This window comes from Alexandromys fortis, unplaced genomic scaffold (assembly GCF_014885135.2).
Source record: "Alexandromys fortis isolate MF-2015 unplaced genomic scaffold, M_Fortis_MF-2015_v1.1 scaffold_394, whole genome shotgun sequence".
Classification (NCBI taxonomy): Eukaryota; Metazoa; Chordata; class Mammalia; order Rodentia; family Cricetidae; genus Alexandromys; species Alexandromys fortis.
Genome location: NW_026068271.1, coordinates 102,778 through 125,929, shown reverse-complemented (window position 1 = coordinate 125,929; position 23,152 = coordinate 102,778). Strand labels below are relative to the sequence as shown.

At 42.7% G+C, this 23,152-nt stretch overlaps 1 protein-coding gene across 1 annotated transcript; it reads left to right on the top strand.

Moving 5' to 3' along the window:
* Positions 1 to 367: 367 nt before the first annotated feature.
* On the top strand, positions 368 to 22,930 carry LOC126494574 (cytochrome P450 2B1). Its single transcript, XM_050132004.1, has 9 exons — positions 368 to 596; positions 9,146 to 9,308; positions 9,458 to 9,607; positions 10,301 to 10,461; positions 11,183 to 11,359; positions 11,787 to 11,928; positions 13,334 to 13,521; positions 13,721 to 13,862; positions 22,355 to 22,930. Exons 1-9 carry the CDS (start codon positions 426 to 428, stop codon positions 22,534 to 22,536), a joined length of 1,476 nt encoding a protein of 491 aa, XP_049987961.1. The 5' UTR covers positions 368 to 425; the 3' UTR covers positions 22,537 to 22,930.
* Positions 22,931 to 23,152: the final 222 nt, after the last annotated feature.

The following is a 23,152-nucleotide window of genomic DNA, read 5'->3' as shown; positions in this document are numbered from 1 at the left end:
AGTAGACTAGCAAGCAACCTAGACTCAAACACAGAATCACACAGCTGCACATTCATATTAGAATTGACCTTTAAGATATAAAAATATGCACAGTGCATACACACAGGTTCACGCCTGAGTAAATAAGCAGACAGAACTGAACTGACTTGTGTATACTCACCCCCAGAAATTGAGACTCATTGTTCCCAATGTCCTGTGTATCCTTTTTCATGATGTCCTTGCCAACATCCAGGGTGGGGATAAGGAAGGAGGGAGTGAGCCGGTCATTGACAGCCCAAGCAGGAAGTATGGGTGCTCACACTCGGGGACAATGATGAGACAGGAGGCGGGAACAGCTGAAGTTACATAACTGGGTGGAAGGCCAGGTTCAGCATAAAAGTCCAGCTGGAGTGTTCAGTGAAGTGGACGGTGCTCAGACCAGGACCATGGAGCCCAGTGTCCTGCTCCTCCTCGCTCTCCTTGTGGGCTTCTTACTGCTCCTGGTCAGGGGCCACCCAAAGGCTCGTGGCCACCTTCCACCAGGACCCCGTCCCCTGCCCCTCTTGGGGAACCTCCTGCAGATGGACAGAGGAGGCCTCCTCAACTCCTTCATGCAGGTGAGACATGCACAGGGCCTGTGCCCTATGGCATAGCCCCATGTTTGCTCCTGGAGATCACTCATTGGGACGAACAAGGGACTCCTTCCAGGTGGGAAGGTTGCTGAGTGAAAGGTGAGACGCTGATTGGTGGTGATGGATGGTACTCAGATTGACAGGCGCGTCCTCGCTAGCATGTTGGAATTGTGTGGGGCACTGTGCTTCGAGTGTGAAAGGGGTCCAGGTGTTGAGGTTTAAGCGTGTAGATTTTCACTCTGTGGGGCCTGTCTGTTCCAGAACAGAAAGAACAATGTCAGAGGCATCAACAACAGGCTTTGTTCCTGCCAACAAAAGAGAGCAAAGATTAGCTTGAGGTGTTCGGGGGACAAAGGGGAGGAGAGGTAAGGCGGGAGGAGGGGCAGGTAGGGAGTGCTTGCTTATCAGTTCATTCCAGCAGCTAGCACTGTATTTACCAGGCTCCGCATTGATGCTTCACACTGGGGATTTCATGTTTGATTAAACACCACTTGCGTACTAATAATGAGTTGGCCCTGTGGTCCTACCTTCCATGAGGGAGCTAAAGCAATGACTGTAAATCCCACTCCTCTGTCCCTCCCCATGGCTGTGGAGATTTCCCTCACGAACCTTGTGTTTGTTACCCCCTGTATTCTAAAAGATCCCCCCATCAATGGCAAATTTAGTTATTTTAATTTATATATTGAAACTTGATCTCCCAGTGTCTTTTAGGTTGGCATCTAACTCATATTTTCCTGTCTTAGCCTCTTGAGTGGAATGGAAAGTGTGTGTCACCCTACCCTGACATACTTGTTTGAAACATGTGCTTCCCACACATTGGAAAGCCCAAGTCAACACCCTATTGATTTTATTTTTAAAAATCCTTTGACAATTTAACATATGGATATACCAGATCTCAGTCATTTGTGGCCTCCTTTCCCACTCTCCTCCCTCTTTCTCCCACAGGAACCCTTCATTTTGCCAACAAGACTCTTTCTACTTTGATACCCTTCTGTTTTTTCCCACTGAGTTTAATTAGGGTCATTCACATGGTCTCATGTGTGACTTATTGCTTGGAGATCACTTAGCATGAAGAGGCAGGATGCTTTCTAGGCTCTAGGTTCATTTGGGAAGGTTGGTGTGGAAAAGAAGAGATGCTGATCCCTGTCTAAGCATGGGTGGGGCCTAATTACTGGATCATGAGCATCTCGTGAGTGACTACAACACTAACAAAATTGACACCTATCCCCAGTACCACTAACTGCCCACAGACCCACAGTGAGGTGTGGTAGCATCCCGTCACAGTGTGACCACGCTGCATCTTTTCCCTGCAGAGACAGTATTTTTTTCTCAATGATTTATTTAGTATGTATATAGTGTTCTGTGCCTGCCTGCATGCCTGCATGCCAGAAAAGAACACCAGATCTCATTATAGATAGTTGTGAGCCACCATGTGCCTGCTGGGATCCAAACTCAGGACTTCTGGAAGAGCGGCCAGTGGTCTTAACCTCTGGGCCATCTCTTTCAGCTGCATGGGGACAGTTTGCATCATTAAGATACGAACACACGTGACAGACTTTGTTGACTCCCAATGGAAGGCCTCACCTTCTCTGCAGAGTGGATGGGGGGGTGGGATGGGGGGAAGATGGGGGAAATAAGAGGATGGGAGAGAGCGGGAACTGGGATTGTGTGTAAAATAAGATTGTTTTAAAAATTAAACAAGGTAAAAACATACGATCACACAGGGTCTAAGAAATGTGCCGCTGGCAGGGAATTAGGGCCTCTACCAGCTGTAATGTGATGGTTGGCTTCCTTTCTAACTATTTACTTTGAATGATAAGGAGTCCCATGTTCCACCACATAGCATCATAGTGGTAGGGTTGGGGAGCAGAGCTGCATCCTTGATCCCTGATGGCCTGGTTTGAGATATGTTAATTAGATAAATTTCCTGTTCACCTGGGTGATACAGAACACTGTCAAAGCAAAAGGGTTTGCCTCCCTACGTTTTATTTTATGTTTATGCGTGTTGCTTACATGTATACATGTGTACCTTGTGCATAGTTGGTGCTCTAAAGGGTATGGGATCCCCAGAAATGAGTTACAAATGGTATGAGTGCCATGGGGTGCTGGGAACTGACCCATTGTCCTCTGCAAGAACAGCATGTGCTTTTAAATAACAAGTCATCCTTCCAGCCCCACCCCCAGTTGAGTTTAACGATCATCTGAGGATCCATAAGGGTCTACATAAAAGATAGGATCTGATGAGATTCCTGAAGACTCTCTGGAAGGAGAATAAATGGGGAAAGAAGCTGTTCCTGAGTGACAAAGGGGGACAGGAGAGGGAGAAATAGTCCCAGGTGAATGAACATGGTGTAATGGAGGAGAGGTAGGTGCTGAATTCTGGGGTCATGGGGAGGAATGGCTTGACTGAAACCAAGAATGGTAAGATGGGAAATGGCCCACCTAAGTCAGCAAGAAAGACCCTCCCGGTGATTTTTTAATTTTTTTGTTATAACAATAGAGAAGAGACTCAGTCTTTTATAAAATAAAAAGGTTTATGTGTCTATAATGATGACTCAGTAGTTAAGAATGTTTGCTGCTTTTCCAGAGGACCCAGTTTGATTCCCTGAACCCATATCTGACAGCTAACTTCTGCCTGCCACTCCAGCTCTCGAGAGGATTTGATGTTTTCCTCTAACCTCTGGGAGTACCGCCCTGCCCACATACACAGACATACACACATACACACACATACATACACACACATAACACATACACACAGACTGATACAGACATACACACACACATAACACAGACACACACAGACTTACAGAGAGATACAGACACACAGACACACACAAATAACACAAGACACACATAACACACAGATACACATACACAAACACAGACACATGCAGACATACACACACAATGAAAATTAAAAGCAAGGTGGTTTATTTAGCTTATAATCATGAACAGATATTCCAAGATCCAGCACTTCTTTTATCCGGCCTCTAGTGGGAACCCCTCTTATGTGTCACAACATAGTGGAGAGGAGAAAAGAGGATCTGTCACTTGCAGAAGAGGCTAACCACATGTAGTGGCCTTGCTTTATAATAATTCATTCTCCACGAATCCAGCTCTTTCTATGAGACCAGCATTAACCTATTCTGTGGATCTGTCCCAAAGACCCAATGCCTCTCACTAGATTCCAGCTCCTGAGGTCTCTGCCACCTCTCAACACAATCACATTGGGGACCAAGCTTCCAACACAGGAACCACAGAGGACACTTTAACCATGTTCAAGGCATATAACATGGAAAAGGCAACAAAAGGGAAGCTCCAGATAGGTGGAAGTCAAGTGGTAGTGATATTCCATGGCGAACTGCAGATGCAACCAGCTCAGCTCTCTCAAATGGGTTATAGATGAGTTTGGAGCCTGACTCAAATTCAGGTGCTAAAGGCCATGTCAGCTCCGTGAGTTCCAGTTCAATTCCAAATCGCTTGTTTTTGCTGGGTTTGCTGGTATGCAACCTGGAACATTCTCTGGAAGCTTTAGTTGTGGCTGAAGGAACAGGCCTACACTCCCAGGCAGCTGTGTTGCTGTAAGTGAGTGTGGGCTTTTATCATGTGTGTTATTGAGATTGACGTCTTAAGTATGGTGAAATACTGTTGGCCAGGAGTAGAGAAACAAACCAAGCTGTGGCCTCCAGTAACTGCCAACATTTGGACTAAATATTCAACTGCCTTTCTGAGTCTTTCTTTTTTTAAAATTCTTTTGAAGCTCAAGGACAATTTTATTATCATTTGAGAGGGAAACAGCAAGACAGGCAAGTTGTGAATCTTGGCAGCTGCCGGGGTTGGAAGATGGATAGGAAGAGGGAAGTCATGCTGTTTGTAGGCTGCCACATAATGAAAGAGGGTAGGGCAGTATAGCACCAGGGAGAGAGAGAGAGTAGGCACAGAGTGCCAGGGAAAGCAACCCAGCCTTTGGTAGAGATCCAGAAGAAGAGATTAAAAAGAAAAGAGAAGGACGAGTGCGAAGCTCTTCTTTCTTGGGGATCGCTGGCTGCTGGTCTACAAAGTGGGAGGGAGCAAAGTGAGTGAGCAGGGTTGGACAGTTTGACAGCTCTTGGGGCGACAGCTTAAGTGTTATCATGAAGCTCCTAGTGCAAGTCCTAGTTACCGTATGTGGAGTATGTTCCTATGGCCAAGCTCCCTACACAGTGTCTGGTTACCATAGGGACAGCAGGCAGGAGAACTCTAGCAGGGAACTATGCCAAGGGTCACTCTAGAGGTAAATCCAACATCCAGCCCTTTTCCAAATAAGGGCATGTAGAGAGCAGGAAGTCTCATTGGGAAGGGAGGCCTCTATGTTGCCAAGCTTGGAGAGAGCTGCCAGGCCGTGGTAGACTGCAGCCTCTGACCAGCAAGGCCTTCCAACAGTGTACGTGGAATTTTTCTGCACTGGCAGCTGCTTCCAAATTACCGCACAGTTATATTAACTAATTAATTAATGCTCGGCCAATAGCTCAGGCTTAGTATTAACTATCTCTTACATTTTAAGTTAACCCATGTTTCTTATTTATGGTCTGCCACGTGGTGGTACCTTTATCAGGATGGCACATTCATCTTCTGTTCCCTCTGCATCAGAGGGTGGCAACTCCTCTGACTCTACCCTTCCTCAGTCCATCATTCTTGGTTTGACTTTCCAGCCTAACTGTATCCTATTCAGTAGTTGGCCAGTCAGCTATTGTGTTTATTAAACCACTCACAGTGACATATATTCACACAGTGTATATAGGATTATTTCACAGCACAACAAAAGAGGAATAATTTTCCGAGTAAGCACTAGAAAAGCTGCTGACAGAAGTTCTGCAAGTGGCTGCACCAAGGCCAGGGAAGGAGAAGTACACTAGGTCAATAAGGGAATGATTATTCCTCCTTTATCCTCATCATGGTTTATGAATCAGCTTTTCCCAGGGCTTGTCTCTTGGCTGGGGATTGATAGGTCCAGATGAATTAACTCTTAAGGGTGGAGTCAATCTTTGGAGCAGGTAAGAATATCATGTCTCCTCTCAGGACCAGAGGGAGGAGGGAGAATGGATAAGGGTTAAGGGATATGGGACAAAGGATAAGGGTGGAGTCTACTTTAAACTGATTTTTAGGCTTCTTAACACTCTCCTCTTAAGAACAGTGTCTCTAAAATAATTTGGGAGATGGGCTGAAATTTGGTGATGAAACATTTCCGAAGCTGTTCCACAGGGATCAGTGGATCAGTGGATCAGGGATCAGTGACTGGTATCAGTCACATGTAGCTCTGGGAAGAAATGTTCATTTAGGAGAAGTCATAAGAAGGACATGGGTGGGGGTAGTGGTGGTGGAGAGATGGCTCAGCAGTTAAGAGCACTGACTGCTGCTTAGAGGACCTGGTTTTGATTCCCAGCACCCAAAATAAATGGCTCACAACCATATGTAACTCCAGTTCCAGGGGATCTGGCTCCCTCTTCTGCCGTCTGAGGGCACTGCACTAATGTAATGTGCTTACATACATGTAGGCATAACACTCATACAAAATCCATTATACTCCCTTGGTAGGTTCACAAGAACGCTTATCTGTGTACACTCGCTGGGATCCTCAACAGGCTTTTAAGTGTGGCCTCTGAGGCCTGATTCAAGTGCGATGAACCTGGTATTTATTTTCAAGTGTTATGATAGCTGTTGGGGTGGCTAGAGACACTGCCTGGGTTTCCTCACTCCTAAGGTCCTGGAGTGTGACCACCTGTTTTATCCTCACAGGAACTTCTTTGTTTGTTCTGTGTAGCATATTATTAAGAAGGCTTCCTTCTAGGAATAATCTGGTTCATTCATTTGGTGAATAAGTGTATATATTTTTGCTGTTTTACAAGAACTTGGAGGTGAAATTTCTCTGTATGCTTATACTCATCTTCAAAAATTAGAGTTGAGGGAGCTGGAGAGATGGTTCAGAGGTTAAGAGCATTGCCTGCTCTTCCAAAGATCCTGAGTTCAATTCCCAGCAACCACATGGTGGCTCACAACCATCTGTAATGAAGTCTGGTGCCCTCTTCTGGCCTGTAGGCATACATACAGACAGAATATTGTATACACAATAAATAAATATTTAAAAAAATTAGAGCTGATTCTTGATAAAGGCAGTCTCTACTCACAGATTCAACCAGCTGTGGATTGAAAATACTTAGAAGAAATGCTTTCAGGTATAGCTCACACTCCAGCACTTCAGAGTCTGAGGCAGGAGAATGACAAATTTGAGACAACTTAAGCTATATAGAGAGTCCCAGCTCAGCTTGGCCTACACAGCAAGATCCTGTCTCAAAACATAAACCCCTGTAATTCACACATGTGTAGAGTTTTTTTTTTCTTAGCATTATTTCATAAATAACATCAGGCACGGACCGTTTTTATAGCCTTTCATTTCTATTAGCTCCAGTGCAATCTTGAGAAAGTAAAGTTTACAGGAGGATGAGAGAGGGTTATTTGCAAACACAACACCATGCTCCTCAAGGGCTCTCAGCTCTGGAGGGTTGTCATGTTCCTGGAACCAATTCCCTGTAGAGGTAGGTTGCATTGTTAGGTATTTCCCAACAGCCCATACTGTAGTCATGAGTGTGAACTCAAGACCATCAACAGGGATCATTACTTCCCCTTCCCATGTATCCAGTGAATGGGTCAAAACCATTTTCTTGAATGTTGTCAGGAAGTATTGAACAGGTTGAAGCTGGATCACAGGAAGCATGGTTCTTGATTGAGATTCAGAGCTGTCCAGACTGAAGGTGTATGGGCAAGGATCTATATCTGTATTTATATCCATATCATATCCATATCTGTGTCTACATCTATATCTATGTCTGAAGTAGCAGGTTAAGTCCCCTCCCCTCATTAGTGAGAATTTATTTCAAACACTTGAGAAGTAAGGAAAAAAATTTCTTTAGAAATGCAATAGCTGGTTCTTGCCAACATCCTAGAGAAGCTCGCCTCGATGTGAAATTTTTAATAGCTTCTGTAGATCTTGAACACAAGCAATCTGCATGTGCTGTCATCTGTAAATATCTTTTAGGTTCTACCAGACTTTGAGCAGTTAAACATGTTTTACAGAGACAAGAACTGTAAATCTGGCCGTTTTGGATAAGTGAAGATTTATAGCAAAGATATTGTCACCACCTCTTTTAAGGCTGATCATTGTTGTTCCTTTGGAGTCATGTTCCTTGTGTCCCAGTCACTGTTCTATTGCTGTGAAGAGACAGCATGACCAAGACAGCTCTTGTAAGAAAGCATTTATTGGGGGTTGATTATAGTCTCAGAGGTTTAGTTCATTATCATCATGTTAGGGCCATGAAAGCAGGCATGATTGATTCTGGATCAGTAGCTGAGAACTCCATCCTGATCTGTAGGCAGAGAGAGAAACTCTGGGCTTAGCATGGGTTTTTAAAATCTCAAAGCCCACCCTTAGCGACACCTCCCAATCCTTCCAAACTTTTCAAGTAGTGACACTCCCTGGTGACCAAGCATTCAAACATAGGAACCTATGGGGACCATTGTTATTCAAACCACCACACCCAGGTCATCTGTTCTCCTGGCAGAATTATACTCTTTCTGATAAAAGAACCAGGACTTAACAGTGGTTGTTACCCACCTTTGAACTGCCCAGCAGAGCCTTGTCCTTTGATATGGGAATGGAGCCTAATACCCAACATTCTTAACAAATATTAAAATATATATATATATTCTCAGAAGCCTAAACTGCAGCAAACCTAAACTACAATTATATTCAAAGTGCAACTATTTTCGTACATTTTCTAACAAGTCTGGTTAGTTTAACCACATATCACTGAGTCATCTTAGAGGCAGTAGCACTGCTTGAGTTAAACCCTACCTTCTGCAACTTAGTATTTCTTAAACAAGTTTATTGCTGGGTCTGTTACAGCTTCAATTCATCACTCTCAGTTTTCCTATACCATATTTTTATTGATTTTATTTATATGTTTATTTTATTTTATTTTATTATTTTTTTATTTTTTTGGATTTTTCGAGACAGGGTTTCTCTGTAGCTTTTGGTTTCTGTCCTGGAACTAGCTCTTGTAGACCAGGCTGGCCTCGAACTCACAGAGATCCGCCTGCCTCTGCCTCCAGAGTGCTGGGATTAAAGGTGTGCGCCACTACCGCCCGGCCCATATGTTTATTTTTTTGAGACAAGATTTCACGTAGCCCCAGGCTCAGCTTAACAGCAGCCAGAGATGATCTTGAATTCCTAATTCACCTCATTTACTCCCCCAGTACTGAGTTTATAGCACGAGCCCCACACCCACAGTTATACTATAATGTTGTACTGCTCAGAACACCCAACATCAATGCAGACCTTCGTGGTGGTGGATTAACCCTGAAATTGCTATGTCCTCAGAAGAGGAAAGGTGGCCAGCGCAGGGGTAACTATTTACCCGTCTGTGTCTAGGTGTTTTCAGTGTAACAACAACGTCTGCACTGACTAACCACAACCCTGGTGCCTTTATCCTTGGCAGCTTCGAGAAAAATATGGAGACGTGTTCACAGTGCACCTGGGACCGAGGCCTGTGGTCATGTTGTATGGGACAGAGGCCATAAAGGAAGCTCTGGTAGACCAAGCTGAGGCTTTCTCTGGCCGGGGAACAATTGCTGTGGTTCAACCAATCTTCAAGGACTATGGTAGGAGTCTCAAGGTTTGGGATGAGGTGGAATAGTGAATGGGCACAGAGAGAGGAGAATCTGATAGAAGGAAGGGCAAGGGGTGGGGAAGGACCCAGGTCTCTGTGAACTTCCTCTGTAACTCACTTATCCTTCCCCTATGTTCTTAGGTGTGGTCTTTGCCAATGGGGAACGCTGGAAGGCTCTTCGGCGATTCTCTCTGGCCACCATGAGAGATTTTGGGATGGGGAAGAGGAGTGTGGAGGAGCGGATTCAGGAAGAGGCCCGTTGTCTGGTGGAGGAGCTGAGGAAATCCCAGGGTGAGTCCTGGAGAATGAACATCAAGGAAGATGGTGACACAGGGACCTGAGTGCAGAACCAAAGAAAGAGGCTAGACATACATGGGCAGAGAAAAGAAAGTTACACACACACACACACACACACACACACACACACACACACACACGATGATGGTACTTGGAATACCACAGAGCCTAGAATCATAGAAGACCTGGAGGAAGACTCGTAGATGATAGACTTCTAAATCCCTAAAGCAACCCCTGAATCCTTCTCTGCACCATTCCTGCCAGTAGGAGTTAGCTCTCAGCTCAGAGTCAGAATGTTGCCCGGGGGGTGGGGGTGAGGTGGGGGGGTGGGGGGGTGGGGGGGTGGGAGAGGTACAGGGTAGAGACTGACTTACACATGCTCTCCTTCTCAGCTCCCTGGGTCTGAATCCTGGCCCCACTCATGAGTAGTTGTGTTACCTTTGTTGAAGTTAGTGACTGTTTCTGTGTATACTAATAGCATTGCATCTTATGTATAATACTGAGAGGAAATTAAGTAAAATGGTGTGTGTAATCTTGAGTGTAGGACCTGGTGCACCATATGTACAAATGGGGTATCAGCTGTTGTTATTCTTTGAGTAGTGAGTGGTGGGGACAACTTTACAGAGATGAAGCCAAGGCCAAATGTTCCTCTTGATGCCATGTCTCTTGTCCTGCATCCTCCTCCAGGAGCCCCCCTGGACCCCACCTTCCTCTTCCAGTGCATCACAGCCAACATCATCTGCTCCATTGTCTTTGGAGAGCGCTTTGACTACAAAGATCGCCAGTTCCTGCGCCTGCTGGACCTGTTCTATCAGACCTTCTCACTTATCAGCTCATTCTCCAGCCAGGTGAGTGGGTGGAAAGAGAGGAGCATCCAAGGCAGAGGGGAAAAAAAGCTGCTTTGTGTGCAAAGAAGGGAATGTCTTAGGGCTGGTAAAAAGGCAGAAACAACATAGAGAGGCAAGGATCCTGAGGCCTGGAGGGATGGAGGGATGTAGGAATGAACAAAGGGAGGAAGGGATGTTGTTAAGCAGGGTAGAGAGACCCAGATGCAGAAATAGAACCAGCCAACCTTGAGAAAATGAAGACATGGGGCTCTGGCTGTAGCTAAGAGGACAGAGGGGTTGTCTACACAAAATAAGCCAGGTACGGCTGGTACACCTATGCAATCCCAGTACATGGGAGATCAGAGTTCAATGTCACCTTTGGATAAGTATTGAGTTTGAGGATAGTCTGAAAGACACAAAACCCCAATTGAAACAACAGTAGCAACATCAGCAGCAGCAACAACAAAATGATGGCTTAGGAAAGAGAGATAGAGAATACAAGGTAAGTACTGAAGAAAAATTCAGAGAGACAGACTGATAGTATGCTGTATATGTATGTTCATGAGAGGGAAAACAAAGGAACAGAGAAGATGAGCAAAGTAATGGGGGAGGATAAAAAAAGGGAAGGGGTGAGGATAGAAGGAGAGAAGGCAGGGACTCATGGAATGTTTGGACCTAGGAACAGCTTGCTTCTTGAGACTTGATAGCTTCAAGTAACTTCCTGGACCCTTCTTTCTTGCAGGTGTTTGAGCTCTTCTCTGGCTTCCTGAAGTACTTTCCTGGTACACACATACAAGTTTCCAAAAACCTGCAGGAAATTCTCGACTACATTGGCCACAGTGTGGAGAAGCACAGGGAAACCTTGGACCCCAACAATCCTAGAGACTTCATCGATACCTACCTTCTACGCATGGAGAAGGTAAGTCCTGCGTTAATGAGAGGGGATGGCTGAGAGTGAAGGCTGAGGATGTGAGTGGAGGAAAGGGGGGCAGAGGATGGGGAGGAGAGACAAGAAATGGAGTGGAGAAGATGCAGAAGCATCTGGAAAAGGAAGAGAAAATGTGATAGGGAGAAAGAAGGGTGGGGAAGAAACATAGGACACAAGAAAAAAGCAGGAAAGACAACAGAGGTTCTAAGAGTCTGGGAGATAAACCATGATAAACTAGCAGAGAGCACAGTAGAGACAGAAGACAGAACAGACAGAGATCAAGTGATATTATTAAGGACTGAGAAATGCCATGTGGTCTAGATATTGAGACAGAGGACAGTTCTCAGGATGTGTGTGCCTCTCCCTGCAAGGCTCCAGTCACCCTTGACCCTCCCTTTTCTCTCCCATCTGGAACCAGGAGAAGTCCAACCAACACACGGAGTTCCATCATCAGAACCTCATAATCTCCGTGCTGTCTCTCTTCTTTGCTGGCACCGAGACCAGCAGCACCACGCTCCGCTATGGCTTCCTACTCATGCTCAAATACCCCCATGTTGCAGGTGTGCCACAAACAACCAGTTGGGGAATCTTCTAGTTTCCTATTGGCTGTAGAGGTTTGTGTGGATGAGAGAGCCATGGGCCTCTTATATCTGGAGCTCTGAAGGCTTTGGTCTACATCTAACCTAAAGCAGAGCTGTGGGTGGTGTGTGAATGAACACTCAGTTGGTCCATTTCCATTGTTTTCTCTCATCACTTAAAGATTGATCCATCCACCCACTCACCCATCCACCCATCTGTCTTCCTCTATCTTTACATTCTTTTCTTCATTCCTCTTTCTATCCATGCATCTCTTCATCCATCTACTTATTCTGTTCATTCAGTCACCTATTTGTCTACCCACTAAGCCAGCTGTCACCTACCAATCCCTTCATTCATTTTCCCATCCATTTAAGCATCTATTTATCCAAACACCTATTTACTCAACCATCCTTTTATCTACCCACCTCTAAACACTTATTAATAATATACACACACACCTAGTACCTTACCCACTCAACCATGTATCAATCCACTGTCTAATTTTTGGTGTACTCATTGATCCTTTAACCACCCAACCAGCCATTTCATTCATTTATTTTAATTAACTTAGTTTTTCCTTTGATCTGTAGGATTGAATAAATTGTCATTGATTTATTCAGACATCTTTTCTTCTATCAACTGGTTTCATTTCTTAATCCTTTCACTAACTGGCCTTTGAACTTTCCCTTGCTTATCCCTTTCTTCATTTATCCACTATTTGAATCACCTGTTGACTTACAAGTTGAATACATAATCCAGTGTTTAGTCTGTCTGTTTCATTAACTCATGAATATGTCCATTTATTAAGTAATTGATCCATTGATTTTCTTATGTATCCATTTTTGCATGTATCTGTTGATAGAATCATTTGCTAATCTACCTACTTTTCCATATTATTCCTGAGGATACAGCCTTGAGTTCTTAATATAACATTCCGTGTAAAGTTTTGGCGTATATGCGAGTACTAGTGTGTGTTTGTATATGTGTGTGTGTATGTGTGCATGTGTGTGTGTTTAGAGAAATGATTCATTCCCTTGAAAAGATGAGAATTTTTACTGTTTTTCTCCTTTACATTCTTGCATCAATAAGATTACTCCAAAGTCTCCCTAAGCAGTAGCCTTTGTTGTATGTTTTTCTTTCTTTTTTTTAAAAAAAAAACACTGAAATGGGGTTGAGGCTCATGGAGAAGAGCTTTTATATAGTTTTAATCATGGACACAGAGAGACAGTCACTTAAGAACAGGACAGTTGTTTGTACCCTCAAGTGCACTGAGTTTTTCAGGAGAGTCTTCTTGCTGCACTCTTTCCTGGGCTGTTGGCTTAAAGAATAAAATATCATTGCTATAAAGCTGGCAAAGTAAATCCACTATTCCCCTTTTCTGTGCAGAGAGAGTCCAAAAAGAGATCGATCAGGTGATTGGCTCACACCGCCCACCCAACCTTGATGATCGCACCAAAATGCCTTACACGGATGCAGTCATCCACGAGATTCAGAGATTTTCAGATCTTATTCCAATTGGAGTGCCACACAAAGTCAACAAAGACACTTTGTTCCGAGGGTACCTGCTCCCCAAGGTGAGACCAGCTGAGACTCTACATCCCTATGCCTTGAACCTCCTGTATTATCCTCAATCCTAGTAACAGATTTTTTGCATTTTCCCAGCATTCCCTAGTTCTTATTGCAATCAATAATCAATAATCTTATTGCAATATGACTGTCTGCAGATGGGAGTCAGGGTATGTTAACATCTTTGTCTCTCACAATGTCTCCTAGAACACTGAAGTGTACCCCATCCTGAGTTCAGCTCTTCATGACCCACGGTACTTTGAACAACCAGATGCCTTCAATCCTGACCACTTCCTGGATGCCAGTGGGGCTCTGAAGAAAATTGAAGCTTTTATGCCCTTCTCTACAGGTGAGACTGACCTGTGCTTCATTCCCCAGACACTAGAGGGCAGGCTCACTTTCCAGGAAACAGGACTAGGTCCAGGTTTACTGAGTCTATTCTAGCTGCTTTGCCTGAATCATCCCTTTCACCCTGGCCACACTCCCACTAGGGGCTTCTTGAACTAAAGGAGCCCTGCTCAGGAGGACTTTGGGGAGGTATTGATAAACCTGTGAACCTGAGAAAATGCATTTTCTTAAGAAACAGCAGCACTTCTATGAACTGGGCAGGGTCTTGTACACTGCTATGAACTTGGTAAGGTCTTGTACACTGCTATGAACTGGGTAGGGTCTTGTACACTGCTATGAACTGGGTAGGGTCTTGTACATTGCTATGAATTGGGTAGGGTCTTGAACACTGCTATGAACTGGGTAGGGTCTTAATTGCTGGGGAGGCATTGATTTTAGCTGTGAGCACTGGGGAGATGGGGCATGTCTTGACATGCTTATCTCTGTTTGCATACTCTTGTTAAATTTTAAGAGACATCAAAATTACTACCATTTATTTGAGCCAAGAACCCATTCATGATGGACAAACTCTTGAACCAGAGTTATAGCACCCTGCAGTGTCAGCACACAGTGTCTATAGACTAGAGGGAGCTGGGCATGGACACACAGCTTGATGGAGCCAGCTCTGCTTTGGCCTTACTTAGCCATGCTGAGGTAGTTGGAAGCCTGGAGCAGGTCAACTGCTGTGAGTGACTGAGATTTGTTCTTCACTAGAAGAATATAATCTCAAGTAGTGTGTAGTTGGAGTGCCTGTTGTGTTTGGTTCGTTTGTTTACATACAGAATCTGCCTCTGACCAAATTTAATTCAGTTGAATGGACTCTGTGTAAATGAGTAACTTTGTGTTTAGGTTTCTCATCTTTTAGAGAAAGAGAGGTTCTAGAAGGAATTCTTTAACCTTTAGTTGTCCCCCTTCTCTCATGTCCTCATTCTAGGGGTGGAAGCCAGGGCTGAGTATGTGTTAAGTAAGTTCTCTTTGAAAGAGCCCCCACCTCCAGCCTCTCCTTGGTGCATTCTAGGAGATGTTCTGTGCTGAACCTCCCTGCTCTCTGCCCTCATCCCCTCACTGAGGGATTTTACGCAAGTGCTCTCCCACTGAGCCATGTCTCAGCTAAGAGTAGTCTAGTTTTGAGTGTCCAAGTGACTTCAGTCACCCTGTCTGCAGCCTTGCTCCTGGCTGTGTCCAGTCCAATGGCCTCCTTTCATGTTTCATCTTCAGGGTTGTAGACATGTAGTGTTGTATGAGGCTGCTTGTTCATTTCCTGGCTGCCCAGACTCCCAAAATAACCACACAGAAACTGTATTAGTTAAATCACTGCTTGCTCTAGCTTATTATTGACTAACCCTTACATCTTAATTTAGCCCATATCTATTAATCTGTGTATTGCCATGTGGCTGTGGTTTACTGGCAAAGATTTGGTGTCTGTCTCTGATGGCAGCTCCATGGCTTCTTTTCTTCCACCTTCTTTCTCTCAGCATTTAGTTTAGTTTTCTCCACTTATGTATATTCTGCCCTGTGCAGGCCTAAGACAGTTTCTTTATTAACAAATGGTATTCACAGCATACAGAGGGGAATCCCACATCACCTCCCCTTTTCTGTTTAAATAAAAAGAAAGGTTTCAACTTTAATGTAGTAAAATTATATATAACAAAACAGGTATCAAGAAAGAATTACAGTTACAATATTTATATCTACTTTATCTCTACTAACTAAGCAAAACTATAACTATAAATTCTTCAACTCCATCAAAGACTCCAGAAGGATTTAATATTACCCAAGTAAACAGGAAGTGCATTGTAAGCAGCTTCCAAAACTCTAGAATTGACAGAGACATCTTGCTACCTGGACAATTACCCAAAGTTTTTCTGTACGAATGGGGCATCCATCTTCAGCCTATAGGCCCATAGTATCCAAAGACAGTTCTGCCTACATTAACATTTTGTCAGTCACTTTTTTCTGTGTCCTACAGATTCTGTCATAAAGCAGGAATGCTGAAGGACTGTCTCACCTTCTTTAGGCAACTTTAGCAGTCATTTTTCTTTGGGTTCTGTACGTCCAGTTCACATGGCATACCATCAAGCAGTCCAGTCATGAACAGTTTCTTGCCCAAATGGCCACCCAACTCCATAAGGAGCCTCTTCAATGCCCGTCTTTCTCTTGAAACAGATTGGTGCTGTCAGAAGCAGATGTGTCTAATTGTCATGAAAAGTCCTAAGTTTTTAAAACATTTTAAATGCCATATTCTGAAGGTCTCTGAAAGATTTGAAGAATACCTATCTAACTGAAATATATCTCTATATGTCTAGAAAACCTAACTAACATGATTACAAGCTTGACTATTATAGATGTTTATCTATTAACTTATATTTCTTAATTATACATTACATTTTAAATGACTACACAAACACAACACCTTAATCAAGAGCAGAAATACATATACACAGTATAACAAAATTGACCTTAAATCTGTATCAATAAACCAAGATCTATATCAATGCAGATCTTGTAGCATATGCCTCTTTAGATGTAAATAAACATTTGTAAACAATCATTTAGGGATATAGGTGTAGTTCTCTTCAAACTGCTTCCTGCTGTTTATTGGGCAAAGTATTTTTTGAGGGGTGTTCAAAGTGACCTTTCAGGGGATCTTGGTTCATTAAACCACATTAGTCTAGAAGGATTCCACAGGTTCTAATCTTCTGCAGAAACAAAAGAAGAACCTCTTTTCCAAAGTAACACATTCTTTGACCCAAATTTTGAAATCAAGATACCTTTAAAGTATATATGCTGGTTTAGCTTAGCAGCCCATACAATGAAATGTCTCTTGTTATGTAGCTCTTTAACAGTCAAAAAATTTAAAGAAAACATAATAATATACATAATCCAGACTCTGTGAATTTTCCATCTTTACATGGCTTATTAGTTTTACTCTATTACTTTTTCTACAATTTAATATTTATTTTATTATCTTTATTCTTTTAATCTATGACTGTCTGTACTCTTTTATATTACATTTACTGTCTCTTTACTCTTTTTCTTCTCTCTCCCAAGCTTATGTACATTTTTCAAACACACAGTGTCTTGTTTAGAGGTCTTTAATGTCTGAATCTGTCCTATTGTGTATCTGAAATCATTTTCTTTCCAAGAGTAGTTTTTCAAACGCTAAGCAGCGTAGTCTCAGCGGTCCTGGGTGCTGGCTTTGCCTTTTTCAGACTTTAAATATGGTGGAGGTAGTTTACTGCAGGTTCTAGGATCGCTGGGTATGAACCATCCTTACAACCTCAACTCTGGGTACCACTGTGCAGCATATAAACCCTTTTTATCTGAGTAAAAGCTAAACTTGCCATGCAGCACACTGCATGTATGGCCTCAATATATCTCTGTGCATGGCAGCGAGAGTCTGCCATACTTTCTTGTCTGTGCACTCCTAGCAGAATCAATCCAGGTGGGGAGTGCTGAGCCTGGACATCATCTCAGCTACTTTCCTCCTGACCCCAAGTGGGCACATAAGCATCTGGACTCAAAGTGGTGGCAGGTATCAATCCCCCAAAAGAACCAGAGTTTGTGCTGGCAGCATGGACCAGGAAGCCACTGTTAAAGACATTGCTGAATCAAGTAGGCCTCTTTTAAGGGAGCTGTAGCAAGCAGAGCCCATCCAGAAAAAAATGTGGTTAAACTTTGTTTTTTAATGTCTAGAATTTCTTTCCAAGCTTTCTTAGGTTTTATATGTATTTAGTAATCCATGTTAGTATGTCAATTTGTTTTATGAGGCTGCTTGTTCATTCCCCAGTTGCCCAGACTCCCCAAATAACCACACAGAAACTGTATTTGACCCATTAGCTCTAGCTTTTTATTGGCTAACTCTTACATCTTAATTTAACCCATCTCCATTATTCTATGTATTGCCACATTGCTGTGGCTTACCGGCAAAGATCTGGCACCTTTGTCTCTGGCAGTGGCTCCATGGCTTCTCTTCCTCTGCCTTCTTTCTCCCAGCATTCAGATTAGTTTTCCCTACCTAGGTATATTCTGCCCAAGACAGCACACAGAGGGGCATACCACATCAATGTAGGGTATGAGATATAAGTAAACTGTACAATAATCCCAAGTTTAGAAAGCCAGGGGTGTGGAGAAAGGGGATGCAAGAAGAAGAGATGAAGGAATGCATGACTAGTTATGGTTAAACAGAGAATGAGGAGGGCTTAGGATGTTGGCTAGGAAGTTTAGAAAAAGCATCCAGAAAAAAATAGATAAAAAGATAGGTATAGGCACAGATTCAGTTATACTGCTGTGGGATGCAAGTTGCAGCAAGTAAGCAAGCAAGCAAGAGAATGAGCAAACAAGCAAGCCAAAAGGATATGAGAGCCAAAGAGACATGTATGGTGTCTAATTTGCCAGTTCCAGGCATGAGGTCATTGTTGAGAGTGAGATAGCCATTTAAAACTGTTCTGGAAAAATATGGGTCACAAAACCAGTTCTAGGATAACCATCTCAGAGAGATACTCCATTAATTTCTAAGCTCATGCCACCTAAATTCTGGAAAGGTGGTGCCCAAAGGGATAGGGTGTTTTCCCTAGACACTCCTACATTGGCAGCTCCCCAAAAACTGGAGGGCATGGGTTCCTGGAAATCCCTTCTCCACCTGGACACCCAAGGCAGCCAGTTTCAGATTAAGAATCTCTGAGATACAGGGCAGGTGGTGGAGCCTTTGTCTGGGCTTTCAGGCTCCTGTTGCTCTGTGATGCTCCATGCCCAAGGTGACAAACCACCATAGGCTTCTTATACCCCTGAGAACTCATTGAGTGCCAGAGACCCTTCATCATGTGACCTTGCCCATTTTTAATTGTATGAGCAATTGTGTTTGGGAACTTGTTGATATCAAGCTGAACAAGAAAGGAAGGAAGGGAGAATGCAAGTGGGGAGCAGAGAAAGGGAGAGGATTGTAGCATGAATAATAACCCAGAGACAGATATTGGGGTTCAACCTGAAGATTAGAAAAGCAAGGCAGCCAGCCACTGGCTCTTCCTCTTCCTCAGACTGAAAACAGGTGAGATCCTGTCTCCATGAATTCTGAAGAGTTCACATCCCCTAGTTCATACTCCTCTGAGTTCTTGTCTCTTCCCCCTTATATTCCTCTCTCTGCCCAGCCATATTGCCCCCGTCTCTACCTTCCTAGTGCTGGGATTAAAGGTATATGATCCCAATTGCTGGGATCATCTTTGTGTGAACCCTGTTTCTCTCTCTCTCTCTCTCTCTCTCTCTCTCTCTCTCTCTCTCTCTCTCTGTCTTTGAGACAGAGTTTCTCTGTAGCTTTTGAGTCTGTCCTGGAAATTAGCTCTTGTAGACCAGGCTGGCCTTGAACTTATAGAGATCTGCCTGCCTCTTTCTCTCCAGTGCTGGGATTAAAAGTGTGTGACACCATTACACAGCTGAGCCATGTTTCTCTTTTAGGCAGATTCAATCTTGTGTAGTCCAGGGTGACCTTGAACTACTAGAGATCCCTCTGCCTCTGTTTCCTAAATCCTAGAATTAAAAGTGTGTTCCCCCACTCTCTGGCCTGTATGGCTGACTAATATGTCTGCTTTGCCTCTGATATTCAGACAGGCTTTATTTATTAAAAAACAAATAATATACCACTATATTTCCCATTTTACTCTAAAATAAAAAAGGCTATAACTAATATAAGAAAAACTACATACAGTAAGTACAATAACTATATACAATATATACTGGCAATAAGTGTATCAACAATATCTAGTTCATTTGCATTTTACAAATTCAGAGAAATCACTCCATATCTATCCTATATTGTGAGTCCAAAGTCTTTTTTACTTTCTATCATAACTTGCTTCCTGCATCTGGTAAACAAGAAAAACTATAACTATAATTATCTAGTTTTCAATTCCCTCAGAGTCCCAAGAAAGAAATAATATTAACTGAATAAGCAGGAAGTGTGAGCAAGCAACTTCCAAAAAAAAATGTGAGAAATGACAGAAACAGCGGGATGCTTGGATAGTCACCCAAAGTTTCTCTGCAATGTTGGGGTATTCATCTTTAGCCTACAGGCCTAGAATATCAGACAGACTTATCTGTGAGGCTAGATATTCTGAAGGGCTGTCTCTCCTTGTCTTGACAATGTTTGGCAGACACTTTCTTTTGTGTCCTGCTTGTCCAGTTAGGACATCATACTGTCCACAGTAGAGTCAAGTTCATTTTCTTTCCCAGTGGCTTACTTTTGTAACACAGAAAATAAACTCCATATAGAGTTTCTTTAATGCCCATTGTTCTCTAAAATAGATTGATGCTGCCAGAAGCAGACATGTTTCATTGTCATAAAAAAGAGCCTATGTGATTAAAACATCTTAAATTCCATATTCTGTAGATCTCTGAAGTGTTTGAAGATGACCTGTCTATCTAAAATATATCTTTGTTTGACCTTGAAAACATATCTAATGTGACTACAAGTTTGATTATAATAGGTGATTAATTACTAACCTGTATTTCCTTATTATACCAAACAGTTGATAATAATAATTTTCAAGGAGTAGATATTTGCATTACATTGTTAAATGAGTTGTAAAGGTAAATATCCTGAATGAGAGTAGCAATGTATGTACAGTATGTTCTAACAAAATTAATCTCAAATTTGTATCAATATACAAATTTTGTATACAATATGCAAAAGTCCAATCTAATGTAAAACATTTAAAACTAGTAGTTGCTTTTAAAAAGTAGATTCAATATCTACCTTTTTATTTTATCATATCTATATCTTCCTTTTTTTCTTTTTAGAGTAGATTCAATAATCTACCCTTCTATCCTATCATATCTATATCTCCCTTTTTTCTTTCAAAACAAGAACTTTGAATTTAATTTCCTTTGTTTAGCTTTTTTCCTGACCATTATCAGTAACAACTTGTAACCAACCCCCCTAAACAATAACAAACATCCATAACCCAATGAAAGACCAAAAACCACTCACCCTACCTCTTGGGAATGAAGGCGTGTGTTTTTAAATTTACTTCCTGCTCTTTGGGGTGATGGCATCTTTAGGGGATCCTGAAAAGAAAAATTTGGGTTAATTGTCAAGTCCTGGGAGAGGTAGACGTGTTATTTGTTGAATAGTCTCTGCATTATGGGAAATGTGGGACTTGTCTCAAGTCCTGGCTAGAGTAGTCTGTGAGGCTGGATCATCTCAGCTAGACACCTCAAAATTGCTCTGAGCAGTTGTAGTCCAAAGCTGATATTTAGGTGGTGTTTTTCAGCTTAGTGGTGTTATCATAGTCCTGGGGGAATCATAGTTTTGGGGCCCTACCCTCCTTATGGAGACTCCAAAGGCTGCTGTTAGGCATGCTCATGGTTCACTGCAGAAAACTGAAAAGAAAATCTGAAACCCGAAATCATGTTCATGGAGGTAGATAAAACCTTTTTCTAGAATTAGTTAGTAATCTATATGACTATTAATATCATGACAAAAAGTTTAAATGTATACATTAATCTTATAACTCCTATACCTTAAGAAATGCTGTTAAAGAGTCAATATAAAACCATAGGTTTATGAGATTAGTGGTAATATAATAGTCCATAAATATTTGTTTTTCTTCTGACTTATATAAGGTGGCTCTTCTGACATGAGACAGAGATTTTTTTATTTCATTTTAATAAGCATTCTTGGGTTTAGAGAAGGAGAGACAGAAGGAATGCACACACAGAGATCTTGCTATGTAGTCCAGCCTGTTTTGAACCCATCATCTTCCTGTTGTGGTCTCCCAAGTGCTGCATTTACAGGCATGTGTATCCATATCTGGCTCATATAGGACCCTTAACAACATCCAGTTGTTAATCCAAGAGTCTTTGTAAACAGTATCTTTACCCTTAGGGCAGCCAATGAAATGGATATCAATCCCCTCACATGAGAAAGGAGGAACATTAAAGCTGCTGCATTATACATATGTACACATACACACTTCCTTCCTACTCTAAGTGGGTTCTTACAGTCCAGGAACAAAGGACTTTGATAATCTGATAAAAGCTAGAAATTTGTCAGAAGTGACCATGAGACTTCCCAACAAATTGGCACATGTTACGATTTATTTATTCCTGTATACATGGTTGTATGCATATATATGTGCACAATGGTGGGTATGGGTGTGTTCATATCAGAGGACAGCTTGTGGGAGTTGGTTCTCTCTTTCTAACTTGTGGGTCCAGAGGGTTGAACTCATGTTATCAGGATTGATAGCAGGCGACTTTCCATGCTAAGAAGTCTCACGGGCCCTTGAACCAATTCTTTAACATTTTGGGAATCTCTTAACATTCTCACTTGAACTGCAGGTGAGTATCAAACTCATTCTTATTCATTGCAATGGGAGAGTTGTCTGGGTTTAGGGATGGGGCAGTCCAAAAGCTATATACTTCCCTGGGGCTCACATGACTCATTCTCTGTGCCCACAGGAAAGCGCATTTGTCTTGGTGAAGGCATTGCCCGCAACGAATTGTTCCTTTTCTTCACCACCATCCTCCAGAACTTCTCTGTTTCCAGTTCCATGGCTCCTAAGGACATTGACCTCAGTCCCAAGGAGAGTGGCTTCGGCAAAGTGCCCCCAACATACCAGATCCGCTTCTTGGCCCGCTGACTGGGCTGAGGTGTCCGGGTGTCCCCACTCCTGTTGAGAATGGCCCCATCTTTCTTTCTCTGTGAGACCTGCTGCAAACCAGGCCGTAGGTCACTTCTCAAACCCGTCCACTTTAACTGAAGCTTCTGCAAATCTCCGAGGTGTGTTCTTCTGCCCTGAGAATGGCACTGGAGAAATCAGTCAAGTGTCTTGCTTGATGTGTGAACAGAAAGACTTCTGGAGGCCACATCTCATGCTGAGTCAGTTCCCTATTGCTCCTAACAGCCACTGTCCCCATGTAATACCTCTGGTGCTCCATGAGCTAATCTAATAGACTCTGTACATGGTCTGAATTCTATGTCTATGAACTTGCCTAATATGTATGGTTAACATAAACAGAGTCACATAGCTGTGATCTTTGGTGTCTGGTGTATTTTACTTCCTATAGTATTATCTAGGTTCCTGTGTTTTGCAGCCCACAGTTACATACCTTCACATGCTTTTTGTCATGATCTTTCTTAGCAAAAGCACAATACCTTCTTTCATGTGTTATGCCAGCCGAAGATGTGGTCTGGATTAGGGTGGGTCTTTCTGCTTCTAATAATCTAATAAGAAAACCCTCACAGGATGCCCAGTA

What these genes read in the sequence shown, in the direction of transcription:
- LOC126494574 (XM_050132004.1), top strand. Translation starts at nt 426, where the DNA reads ATGGAGCCCAGTGTCCTGCTCCTCCTCGCTCTCCTTGTGGGCTTCTTA. An exon ending in ACCAATCTTCAAGGACTATG is followed by an intron (nt 9,309 to 9,457) that starts GTAGGAGTCTCA and finishes CTATGTTCTTAG; the next exon opens with GTGTGGTCTTTGCCAATGGG. An exon ending in CAAATACCCCCATGTTGCAG is followed by an intron (nt 11,929 to 13,333) that starts GTGTGCCACAAA and finishes TTTTCTGTGCAG; the next exon opens with AGAGAGTCCAAAAAGAGATC.